Below are 13091 nucleotides of genomic sequence, written 5' to 3'. Positions count from 1 at the left end.
AGAGCTTGTAGTCTCTGCCCACATTTGTAATTATTTGAACAGTTCAAATGATGAAATGAAATAAATAAAACTTGACTGATTTCCTGTCTCTTTTTCTCTTGCTGCAGTTTTGATGTGGAGAATGGCCTGTCGGTGGGTCGCAGTCCACTGGACTCTCAGACTAGCCCGGGCTCTGGTCTGGTCCTTCAGGCCAACTTCCCCCACAGTCAGCGCCGTGAGTCCTTCCTCTACCGCTCCGACTCAGACTTCGACCTCTCTCCCAAAGCCATGTCCCGCAACTCGTCCACCGCCAGCGACCTGTGAGTATTCGAAGACGCTGCGTTGCGTCGTAAAAATTCAAATGGCTTCACAGCACAGACGATGACAAGGGCACTGTTTCCTCTAGAGCAGAGGTCTAAAACGCTTTTTTAAGGCATCATTATCCCTTTACTAAAATATGTTGGATTCATGTCAGTGAGTGTTCAAAGAAATTTAAAATTTGTGTGGAAAATAAAAAAAAAGTCTAATCAACCAAAGATTTTGTGACCACCCTGCAGTTCCTCCGTGGACCCCCTAGGTGTCCCCTGTTGAAGACCTATGTTCTAGAGAGACTGTTTCACCTCATGAGGGGAATATGAACGACACTATTAGTTTGACTGTTTATTAATGTTTAAAGATGAAAGTTTGACCTAATAAGTGATTTGACCCAGTTTAAATTAAAGATATTGACCATATATATATATATATATATACAACCTCAGATTAGGTTTACTGTCTTGCTGCTGTAGAGCCAGTGGGGAAACACTGGAATGTATTGTAATGTATTATTTCATGAGTCCATCCAAGGTCCTGTTTACACTCTAAGAATGCATTTTCTGACATCTGGCTTTAAAGAGACTCTTGGCAGCACAGCTAGAGTCTGCGAACGGCGGTTCATGGACGCTTAGGCAGCGGACAGCTAGCTTCTTCTTAGCGCCGAGCTAGTATTACATCCAGTTTCTGTCTGTTTATGCAGCGAAAGGTTTCTCTGTGCATCTAGCAGTCTGTTTGAAGCCAGAGTGTAAATGGGGCCTCGACCACCAATAGCTGTCGCTCCTTTGTTTTGAAGGGAGGAGGGATTGAAGCATTGGGAAGTCAATTGGCTACCTCGGTGAGACAAAGTGTGAAGATTAATGTGATTTTTTTTTTTTTTTTTTTTTCCCTGTCTGTGTCTTTGGGCTGTCGCCATGCCATGCCATGAGTCACCTCACCTCTCCCCGCCCTCACGCTTACATGTCACCTTCTCCCGAGCACGACCCGAAGAACGTTATTTTGGGGGCTCGACTCCGAAACCAGTGCAAAGTTTTATAGACAGTCCCAGCAAGCATTTGGTTTTTTGGATTTTGATATTTCGGCCTCGATTTCACAAAACAAAGCCGAACATTCTTGGCTCCTGAATGCAGTCATTCAGCATCCAAACGTTTGCTGGACATCACTGTACAGGCTGACCTTGTACTTTTTACTGACAGCATGGTTTGATCTTGAAGCCTGAGGGAGTCTGAGGTGCATGCGGTTGACCCTGAAGCTCTGCCTTTTCAACGCTCTGCCTTCTTTCCCAGAGCATGAACACTGCCTCCCCATCGGCACACAGTTCTAGTTACACAAACATGTCTGGAGTTCTTCAGTGACTTAAGACCTTTATAGAAGCTCAGGTCTGACATTCGAGTCTTTAGCTGCCGAATATTTTAACTAATCACATTTTTTCTGTGTCTGAATCACAGATATAAATTACTTTTGGACTTTTACATATGAAAATTTTTATTTTTTTGTTTAGCACCAGAATTTTTTTGCCTCCAAGATGTATTTGTGTAACTGAAACAATCTGCTGTCCCGTCCTCGCCCCTTCTATCCGATGCAGCATTGAGACCAAGCATGGTCTCTGCCAGCGGCAGCGTTCCCGTACAGTCAAATATCCCAGCGACACCAACAACCTTACGTGTTGTTATAATGTGCGTGTTTGTGTGTGGAGATTGTCCTGCTCCTGTCCCGTCCCTCCTGTCGTGGGCTTTTTCACTGGATGATTGTGTGTTGTTTTTTTGCAGGCATGGAGAAGACATGATAGTGACTCCGTTTGCACAGGTTAGTCACATTTATGTTCGAATGTTGTGTGTTTGTGGTTCTGCTTTGAAGCTTTTCCTAACAACAAAACAACAAAAACGGCTTGCACTGCAAACCATAAACCCCATTAAACTTAAAATGTCGACGATGCATCGACAAGTAACAAGAAACCCCGCTGATGATAGTTGGGCTTGGTTTAGCTTTGAGGTCAGATTTTACAGATGTTGCAGAAACACAACACTGCACTTAATAGTGAATTCAGTAAATAAAGCTTTATATTGGCTGCTGTGATTGATTCATCCACTCGTAATCAGAATCAGAAATACTTTCTTAATCTGTTAAAAGTGGGTTTGGCACAGCTAATCCAATAAACCACAGTATTAACCTCCTGAGACTCGGCGTCCTCATATGGGGACATTATGTTTTAGGTTTGTTGCAGCTTATTCTGCTTCATTTAAACCTGTTTTTCTGCCATGTACCGGTAGCGAAGAGCCAATGCAACTTTTCTAGTTTGATGTGACATGCGAAAGTAACAAATTTGCAAGTATACGTTTGCAGCAGTGGGATTTCATCAACTCCAATTCTTCAAAGAGTTCGAAGATGACGCTTATTTATCGTACTAACTCCAAATATCTTAAGATCTGAATCTTATCTTGATTAAGAAATTAAGATGTGTTTCAAACTAATGCTTAGGTCTCAGAAGGTTTTAATACAACAAAAAAATATTAGATTTAAAAAGACAGAAGAATAAGACGCATATACAACAACACAATATAAACAAGGCAGCATATGCAATAAAAATACAAATTACTACAAGATATTCACAGTAAGATATTACACTGTATTCGTTTCGTGTGATGCAAGAATCGTAAAGTCTGATAGGAAAGATTTTCTGTGATTAGTTTACTATTGTAAGAGAGTAGAGGAGGGAAGGGCTGCAGCAGCAGGGCACCTTGTACCTTCAGGGTCGATATGTTAAAAGTAGCGGTCAGACAGATTTGTTCCATGAACTGTGACCTGCAGTTCTCCCCTGTGCAGTTTTGAACTGTAGTGTGTCAACTACCACTATTATTAATAGTAATAATAATGCATCGGTTTTATCATAGACACTCAAAGTCGCTTTACATTGGATACATTATTCATCCACTCACACACCACACACCAGTGGGGTACACAGTGCTTTACATCGCACAGCGCTTCCATTCAAACTAAAGCAGTCTAATTGTAGGTGTTCCCGATTATCCACGTGGCTCCTTGACGGCCGTTACTCACCAGTTTGAAAAATAAGAGATGGTTCATTTTTCACAGAAAGCACCCACGCACTTTTCTCTTTGTACTGAACAGCTTGTTCTGAGTGTGTGTGTGTGTGTGTGCGCGCAGCACAGCTTTGGCCCATTAACACAATCCATCTACGTGTGTGATATTTCCAGACTATTATCCAACCTTCACCTGCAGTTGGACACAAAGCTAAATTGTGTACGTGAATAATTTATAGACACCAGACAAGAGCAGCTTCGACCTGCGATGATTTATCTGCACAGGATCAATTTTAGTTGTCGCGTCTTCAGCTGCAGCTGCAAAGACGAAAAAAAAAAAAAAAAAAGCTCACAAGCAAAACCGAGATCACACGTAACTCTGTGGGATTTGGAAACTCAGAATCTTTAACGTGTCTGCTGTCTCGTAAGCCACTTAGCTTATATCAAGATTAAGGATTCACATGAGCACATCTAGTTTCAAATCCAAGCTCTCTTCTTACAGAGGTCCACTCATTTTGCAGGCATTTAAAGTTGCAACTCCATATTTGCAATTCAAAAAGTTGTTAAACCCTGATGAAACTCTACATAAAAAAATAAAAAAAATACACAAATGAGGGAAACACAGTTGTCCCACTACATTTAAAACATCTATTGTCTTAATCCATCGCTACGTAGAGTAGGAGACTAAATGAGAAAACTCTGGAGGGAGACTGTGTCCTTCCTTCTCTTGATATTAAGAGGTGCATGTTTCACATGTCTCCACCCGAACTTAATCATAGATCCTCTGTAATTTACCCTTTTAAGGTTCTCGCCAGTCTACGAACAGTTAGAAGTAACTTTGCTGCTCTGACACATCTGCAAGATCGTGTGGGAAACAAGTAAGAACAAGGAAGCCGCCCTCATGACTAACCGCTCGTTGTGTTTGATATTCTGCCAACAAACTCATCTGTTCTCCTGTTCCAGGCGACCGTCAGGCAGCAGCCAGCCGTCCGTGTGTAAGCCATGTCTTGCAGGTCAGTGTTAATGTCTGTGTATGACAGGATGCTGTGAGGTTCTGGCCAGGGTTTTTCTCTTGAATAGCGTGTGCTTTCTCATGATTAAAGCAGCCACTATATGCAACGTAGATATGCAGTTTAATGACATCTCAAGCCCCGTGGCATAAAACCAGGGCGCTGCACGAGCCGCTCACCCAACCCTATTCCATCTGAATCAATTTGGACTACACAAATCAATCCAGGTTTTCCTGTATCTATTGATTTGTCTCAAAGTCAACTCCTCTATTGTGTTTCCGTTACTTCAACCCGTTCCTCCACATTAGGCTCATCTGTCTCTAGCCAGATTCTGGTAATAGCTTTTTTTTCCCCCTTTGCAAATGACATTAAGTTAAACATAGTTTTGTCTCCAGAGGTTGTAAGTCTGTTGTAAAAGGAACCCTTCCTCAAACTTTTATTTATTTATTTGTTTCCCACCCATTTCAGGTGTTAGCTAGAACTGATCTGCTGTATCAACTCAACATTTTATCCATCTTGTGTCTTGATTTTTCTTTTGTGTTGGTACTTTAAAGCTTATGAAATGCATGAATATTCCCCCCATGAGGGAGTAAGGGAGCATTAGTCAATAATCCCTGCCCAATCGTCCTTTAATAACGCAACTTAGCCTCTTTCTCCTGCTTCACTTTTGCATCTGATGAACTCCACTCCTTCAAAGCTCTCATTTTCTGCCCTAGTTAGTGTCTCAGGCATCTGTAGATGATCCTGATTGTTTAGGAGATATGGATGTTTTCATAGCAGCGTGTCTTTGTGTGACCTCTGACCTTACAGAGGAGCCTTACCAGAAGCTGGCGGTGGAGACACTGGAAGAGCTGGACTGGTGTCTGGACCAGCTGGAGACGCTGCAGACGAGACACTCGGTCAGCGAGATGGCATCCAATAAGGTGAGGGGTCATCTGGTCCGGCTTAAGTTTTGTCTATTCCATAGACTGTATGCGAATATGGACGCCATGTCACCATCTTGCGACTTTGGAGCCAGAGTCTGTACAGTACGGTCCGAGAGTGGAGTCACGATAACGATGACCCAGCTACACTTCCACCAGAATTATTCACGTTTTCATCTAGTTAATACAACGGTCTGCTCTAACTCCACCAGTTACAAGGAAACGTTGAATTACACACTGTAGTTATTTTCAAATTTTCTTTTACAACTCAACTCAAGGGGTCCCACGGGACTGCTTTACGGAGCGGTTGGCATTGCAACTGATGGATGCAATTGTGTCAATGATGTCAAATAACTAACTTAAGTGAAACTTCAGCCCACTAACATGGAGAGGATGGAGCTTATGACCTATAGAGGGTATGCACGTGACGTCACCGCAAGCGAAGTCTCCGTGGTTACGGGCACTGAGTGGCAAAAAGTGACAGTTGAGCATGGAGATTACCGTAGCCGCAGCTGTTTGCATTAATTTATGTTGAAGTCACACCTTAAGTTGCAGTATTGTATGACTAACATTACTTCTCAGTAAAGCTCTTAGCGTTACTGAAACTGAAACTAAGTGAAACTGAGGCTAATCCACTTTAACAAATCCACACTAGATCGTATGGATCATTGTCGAGTCCAGTTGTCCTTAATTTGATCTGATAATCCACATTTTTCCCAGTCTTGCTATATTTACTGCTACATTTCACCATGTTTTTGCTACATGGGGGGTGTGACATCAGTGCATACCCTTTATACTGCAGCCAGTCGCCAGGGAGCTCTAGTTGCTTTGGCTTCACTTTAGTGGAGCTGTTCCTCCTGCATATTTATGCAGCTTATGGTCCCAACATTTAATTTACTATACAGTAACTGAAGGTCTATGCACCAAGTTAAACTGTTGCATCAGCTGCAGACACAAGTTTCAATTTTGAAGCCTCTTACAACTTTTCTTTTTTATTGTTTTTGCTTTACTTTACTAATTCTGATTTCAATGTTTCATAAACTACACATCAATGACAATATTTGCCCCATTCGTGTGATGCAGCTGTGAATATCAGGGAGACATGAATATGACTTCAAACACAGAGTCATGAACCGTCCCGGTCTTCACTGAAAGAGTTAATTGGCATCTCTGTTTCCTGCCTCCCTTCGCTATTTGGCTACTACACACAAACCTGCTCCTCCTCCTGTGAGTCAGCCAATCAGATCCCTCTCCTCCACCCAGCCCCTGAAACCAGACGAATGTGGTTGGACGTAGAGGTAGAGGGAAGGGGGGGGGCAGCATGCAGGGCAGGGGGAAGAGGAGCAGGACGAGAGGGGGAGGAGGGGGGGCATCCTCGCAGCCTCCCACTCCCTCGCTCCCTCTCTGTGTTTTTCATTGACAGAATGTGACAGTAGTTGGATGAGCGGCCGCAGTCACACCCTTCCTCCCCTGATGGTAGACTACATCTCCAGCTCCCACCCTAGCCCTCTCCCCTCTCCCCCCCTGCCCCTCTTCCTTTGGACGGCACTTGGGACTGTGGGAACTTTCTTTTTTTTTTTAATCAAACGGACTTCCTCGCACGTTCAGACCTTCCCCTCGCTGAGCATGGAGCAGCAGAACAGAGTGCGCAAATTACAGCTGATCAGTAAGCGAGCAAACTTGGATTGTAGCCGCCGCCGCTGCTGACATCAACATGTGTGGGTTGACATGCCTGCGTCGGCTCTCTGGGTTGGTCTGTGCCGGAGACTCAGACAGGTGAGCGACAGGGAGCGCTGCTGGCTTCTCGTGTTTACAATGGGATCCATTGATCGGCGGTGCAGGGGGGCTCTGCTGAGTGAGCCTGCCTGTCGGATCTGACTCGGGACTGGATCTGCAAACGGGCTGAATGCTGGGAATGTGGGTGCGTGCGACAGAAAGAAAGTGAGATGGAAAGGGGAGACAAGACCTGCATGTTAGAGGAAGCGCTTCTTAGATGTGGGAAAGTGTTGCTCGTAAACATGTGTGTGACTACGGGATGATGCATGATACATTTGTGTGGGTCACTCCGTTGCCGTGGAACCACTGCAGCATCTCCCTCTCTGTCTCTTTCTCTCAGCCACATCCCCTCCTCCCCCTCCTCCCTCCCTCCCTCTCACCCCCTCAGCCTCCACGTGCCAAAGCTGTTACATAATCATTGTGGAAACTACCCTGCGATAAAAGTCAGGGAAACACTGGACACTTTTGTCTTCAAAAAACTTTCTAGCACGCACAGAACCCCGGCCTTTTATCACCATGAAAAAAGGCGAGCGTGTAGTATTTCTCATAGTATTTCTCTCAGTGTTCTCATTTATAAATGTTGTATTTGGTCCAGCTTGTCCCAGTTGATCCACAATTTATTCACAATACACAGTGGGACACATTTTTATTGCAGATTAAATTTTCTGCATATACCTGTCAATGCATGTCATTGTAAATTAATTAAGATGGACATTTAAAGGAAGATGGTGCATTTTCAGTAAAAGCGCAGGAATCCACTGTGTGTACAAGTTTATGAATGAATGAATTTATTTCGGACAAACATTTGCCGTTTGAACATAAGAAAGAAAGAAATAATGATTATAAACCAAAACAAACAAAAAAAAAGACAAAAAAATAACACCGCTCATTTGCTTCACCATGAAAATGGAAAATTCCCTTACAGCATACCTACCCTGGTCTATGGACTTAAGTTTGTTTGTCTATTTTTAGACAAATAACCCCCATCACCCTCCCACCCCTCCCCTCCCCATTGTGTTTAAATACTTGCGCGCCTCATCATTCCACTTGAACTAAACACATTTTGGTGTGTTTGTGTCTTCGCAGTTTAAGAGGATGCTGAACCGTGAGCTGACGCAGCTATCAGAGACGAGCCGCTCAGGGAACCAGGTGTCAGAGTTCATCGCCAGCACCTTCTTAGGTGAGTTTTAACCCCTGACAGTTGAAAGTTGAAAGGAAAGGGCCACTGGCGCAACAGTCTGAGCTGTTAAACGTTTGGTAGGCTGTAGTTCGCCGTGCCGTTTGACTGCAGAGTATTGCAGAGAGGTGCGTCTAATATTTAGCCTCGTTGATATGTAAACAGAACACCTGAAAATACAACCTTTTGTGAATGAGATTTTGTACTACACCCGACATGTGAGTGTGCAGTTCGCCCCCTGGAGAAACCCATTTTCATAAATGCATCACCAGGCTTTGTTTATTTATTTATTTATTTTATTGACTTCATTATGTGAGCATCAAACCTGACTACTATTCAGCATGTGAGTGTTAGCACAGCATCCAGCGTTGTGTATATCATTAATTTAATCATTGAATCATTTTAAAAGAATTATTTTAAAAATATATATATATATATATTATAATAATATTTATTTAATTATAATATGAAATATTTTTAAAGCAATGTTATTCTTGAAGGTAATGAGGAGCCTTTATAAAGAAAGGGAGACAAATATTTAAATTTTTTAATGGCTAGGAAATAAAGAATGAAGGAGGGATGCTTATTGTTTTTTTTTTTTTAAACTGAGGAATTGAAAAGAGCACACTTTCTGAAGGAGAAGGTGAGGATTTTTCCTCCTCTAAAACAGAAGGAGGCGCGGCAACAGACAGCATTCCCGGACACATTGTGTGGCGTTGTCGTAGCAACAGGGTGCAATATTATTCAACGGCGTGTTGCATCAATAGGAAGCTCAGTCTTCAGCAGCCCTTCCAGCAGGATGGTCCAGCCGCACGAGGATGGAGCCGTCAGCCCTTCCCCGTTATGATACGAGTGCCTCGGCGTCAAGCCTGGCCGCGTTTGGAAATGAACACCATGGCTTTGGGTGTGAGGAAGAGGAGGCACTGTGATAGAGGTGAGAGAGGCCAGACGGCGTCTTGTGTGTGACGCTGCCACTCAGGTCGTTGTGCATCCTTGCGGCGGCGGCGGCGTCTGCGCTCAGATCTGGGCATTGCCCGTGCAGTCATCATCCTCATAAAAGAGAAACGTGGACGGATAATACTGCGGATGAAATGGGGACGTGAGGTAAAGCCGGCGGCAGTCTGTGATGTCGGAGCGGGATCATTATTTTCTTGGCTTGTACAAAAAAAAAAAAAAATGGATGAGTCATTTTCAACACAACGCTGTCTGCTGGGACGGCACCTTTGTGTCAACAGATCATGTTGAGATCGTGTCGATTTTGCCGCTGGAAACGCCGGTGATTTCCCTGTTTGTTTTTTTCTTGCTGCATGGATCACACCTGTAAGCGCGATGATCCTGTTCTGACCTACGTTTGGGGAAACGTGAGAAGTGCTCTGTCATCAAGCTTCAAATCGCGCTCAGAAACTGATTGTCTTTATGCTGCTGGCATCGTGCTCCTGCTGTCACATCATCTGTATCATAAAAACATCTTGCCGATTATTTACATGTCAAAAGATTTCATACAATCGATGCACTACGTCAGGCTTTTTTATTCTTATTGAGACACGTGAGCAGTGGAAGGTCATTAACACAAAGTCTGACTGTGTTCTGCTGAAAAGAAGCCGCAGATAAAGACAAATCTATCACCATGTTTTTAAAATGATACTTAGTTTATTTTCCTTTGGTTTGGAAAGATTGTAACACGAGAGCAGCAAGGTGACATTTAGTACGGTGTCGTTATTCTCTGGAAAGGCAGACCTGAGAGTAGGACGTGTGGTTTTATTACCTCACATTGATTCTGATCAAATGGAGGGATATTATGTTAATGTTAATAGAAGCCACATTAATGCGTCAATAAATCAGAAAGAAAACACTGATTTAATGCCATTTTATATTTGCGGTTAACATCATATGGATGGGAATTAACGTGTGCTGTTAAATGTGTGAAAACGATTCTAGTTAGAAGTGTTTTTAACCCCGCGCAGCAGGTGTACTGACGACTTCTCCCCCTCGTGTAGAGTTGAGTACTCTTAAAAATGTACAGCTGCTAGTTCAGGCTGCCTTCTTTTATTTTAAAATCGTATTAGTGAAGTATTAGTATTTGCAGCTGTCAGAGGCGAGTCTGGAGTTTACAGAGGACGTAGGCAAAAAATCCCAGGGGACCCCCCCACTGAAATCACCGTTAACTTAGAAATTGAAATTGTGAATGAAACTCTCTAACTGAACTCCGTTTCAGACTCAGCCACTGAACTGATGTGTTGACCAATAGAGAAACGTACAGTATCATGTCAGAAACAATCATTAGAGTGCAGTATGATAAATTAAATTTCAATAAATAAATTGACCTCTTTAGCTCGTGTCAGAATCTTAAGTAATGATCCTGAGGAAAGGTGAAGTTAAATGATATAAGATGTTAACAACAGTGATAAGTCAGTTTTTAAACTTTTGCTTTTTAAGGCTAGCTTTCACCATTGTTTATTATTAGAGACGGTGAAGCTTAACATAGTTCCAATACATAAAATTTGTGTTTTTACATTTAGATTGAAATGAAAATCTACACAATCTGCACACACACTAGACTTGGTCAGGGACAGAAGAGTTGGACAAACCGCTCTGCAAGATAACTCAACCTAGCGTTAACCACCAAAGAAAAAAACAACAACAAACAAAATAATCTTTACATTTTGAATTGGACACCCTTGTCAAACTACTTTATAGCAGTTGTCTGTCTTTCCTGTTTACGATCTGGCAGTATTGTGGTGCAGTCACTAGCGTTAGCATTACTGGTGCTACATAATGCCCCAATCGCTGAGGTGTTGGCAATAGTAATTGTACTATCAGCAGCAGTAGCAGTAGCAGCAGTAGTAGTAGTAGTAGTAGTAGTAGTAGTAATAGTAGTAATAGTCGTTGTCCACTCCTACCTTCTCGTCTTCTCCCCCCAGCTTGAACCCCTCTGGGTTCTGTAAAGCACCTTGACACAATCTGGATTGTGATTTTCTTTTAGTTTTCGGCCTTTAATCTCTTTATTAGATAATTGTCAGTAGAGGGAGACAGGAAGGAGTGGGAGAAGGAAGGACGTGAAGTTAAGGTCGTAGGCTGGAGCGTCTGCTCAGCCAGGTGAACTACAGGGGCGCACCCTTCTTATTGATGCTGTTTTAATGAATGAACAGCTTCTCTGCACCCTTTTTCTACATTTCGCCCCCTGTCTTCTGCTCCATTACTCCCTGTCTCTCTCTACAGATAGAGGCAGAAAAAGTCCAACGCAAATCAACAATGTTCAATTGAAATCAATATTCATGATACTATTTGTAGAAGTTGTGATAATATTTAACAGAAACAGTAGTTGAGAGAGCAGGGAGGTGGCAGCCAGAGGTGTTAGTAGCAATAATAATAAGATGTACTTTATCAAAGTAGAACAAATACTATTGCAGGATAAAAATGTAAAGCATTTACAACCATGGTGCAGATGATCCTAGATGAAGCCTTTTATAGTAAGAGCTAAGGTAAAGATTCTTGTGTTACTGTTTGGAGTTGGAGGAGGCTGAGGTGAGGCCTTGTTTCAGTGCATTGCTATGACCAGAGGGAAAGAGGAAGCTGCTGTAACTTAAGAAAAACGTGACCAGTAACTCATAGGCACATCATTACATTTATCACAGTTTGGGTAGAGATACACTGTGCTGACTAATAAACGCTAATAATCGATTGCTAACAGCATGTAAGTGACTGTCTGGTTGTACAACGTGCGTGCTGGAAAAAGGCCTGTGTCCATTGTGCTTAAAAGGACAAAATCAGCTCTGTAGTGATAAAAATACCAGTTCCTCCCTTTCTGCTGGGCCGATGAAACTAAATAATCAAGTAAAGTCTTGCTTTCATGGCTCATTGGTTCAAAAGTTAATGAAAATAATCAGCATCTACACGTATAATAAATACTTGTCTGTCTTTACTCCAAGTATTTTTTGTGTTCGTATTGCAGAGAAACAACATGACGTGGAGATCCTGTCTCCACCTCCTAAGGAGAAGGAGAAGAAAAAGAGGCCGATGTCACAGATCAGTGGTGTGAAAAAAGTCACACAAAACCCGGGCTTAGCGCCTACCTGCATCCCTCGCTTCGGAGTCAACACGCCGCACGAAAGCATGCTGGCCAAGGTGCGTTCGCACACGACGGCTTGGAGACAGAAACACACACCCGCTTAAAAATACACTTCTTCACATGTCCCTTTTTTTCAAAATAATTTCTCCAGGAGGTAGAGGACATCAATCGTTGGGGTCTGGATATCTTCAAAATAGCAGAATTTTCTGGAAACCGCCCTCTGACGGTGATCATGTACTCCATCTTCCAGGTAAGAGCTAAAAAGCCAAATGTAGTTAGATTCACATTTGATAGGTTCAGTTTAATTTAGTGAAGTTATTGTTGTTTTCCTTGTCCTGACAGGAGCGAGACCTTCTGAAAACATTTAAAGTTCCAATTGACACTTTCATCACCTTCATGATGACGCTGGAGGACCACTACCACGCAGACGTAGCTTATCACAACAACATCCATGCAGCTGACGTGGTGCAGTCCACCCACGTCCTCCTGTCCACCCCCGCTTTAGAGGTGAGCCAAGGAAGCTGCTTCTGGTTGCTCTGCACGTGCTCTCGAACGTGCACGTGTTTTAACACCTGACCTTGGACTCCTGTTTTGAAGCAAGATTTTATGAAGGAATCAATTTCCTGCTCTTTCCTGTCCGTCCCAGGCAGTGTTTACGGACCTGGAGATCATGGCTGCTCTGTTCGCTAGTGCCATCCACGACGTTGACCACCCAGGAGTCACCAACCAGTTCCTCATTAACACCAGTAGGTTCCTCTCTGACCGAGTCACAAGTGTCCACGGCCAACCTCTTTGGTTTTAACC

At 43.0% G+C, this 13091-nt stretch overlaps 1 protein-coding gene across 11 annotated transcripts in view; it reads left to right on the top strand.

The window, feature by feature from the left end:
* Nucleotides 1-13091, top strand: part of pde4cb (phosphodiesterase 4C, cAMP-specific b) — a 95788-nt gene that overhangs the window by 74936 nt on the left and 7761 nt on the right. For 4 of the 11 annotated variants that reach the window (XM_047587798.1, XM_047587802.1, XM_047587797.1 and 1 more), the window contains 11 exons: nucleotides 108-299; nucleotides 1088-1129; nucleotides 2061-2097; nucleotides 4137-4210; nucleotides 4296-4345; nucleotides 5153-5265; nucleotides 8128-8221; nucleotides 12171-12343; nucleotides 12439-12537; nucleotides 12630-12794; nucleotides 12934-13033. In XM_047587798.1, coding sequence (XP_047443754.1) covers nucleotides 108-299; nucleotides 1088-1129; nucleotides 2061-2097; nucleotides 4137-4210; nucleotides 4296-4345; nucleotides 5153-5265; nucleotides 8128-8221; nucleotides 12171-12343; nucleotides 12439-12537; nucleotides 12630-12794; nucleotides 12934-13033 — 1139 coding nt within the window. Of the gene's footprint in view, nucleotides 1-107; nucleotides 300-1087; nucleotides 1130-2060; nucleotides 2098-4136; nucleotides 4211-4295; nucleotides 4346-5152; nucleotides 5266-8127; nucleotides 8222-8828; nucleotides 9153-12170; nucleotides 12344-12438; nucleotides 12538-12629; nucleotides 12795-12933; nucleotides 13034-13091 lie in introns of all 11 variants that reach the window. The other 7 variants (XM_047587793.1, XM_047587792.1, XM_047587796.1 and 4 more) reach the window with 3 other exon arrangements.

The sequence above is a fragment of the Mugil cephalus genome, chromosome 6 (genome assembly GCF_022458985.1).
Source record: "Mugil cephalus isolate CIBA_MC_2020 chromosome 6, CIBA_Mcephalus_1.1, whole genome shotgun sequence".
NCBI classification, from domain to species: Eukaryota; Metazoa; Chordata; class Actinopteri; order Mugiliformes; family Mugilidae; genus Mugil; species Mugil cephalus.
This window is presented reverse-complemented; position numbering and strand designations above follow the sequence as displayed.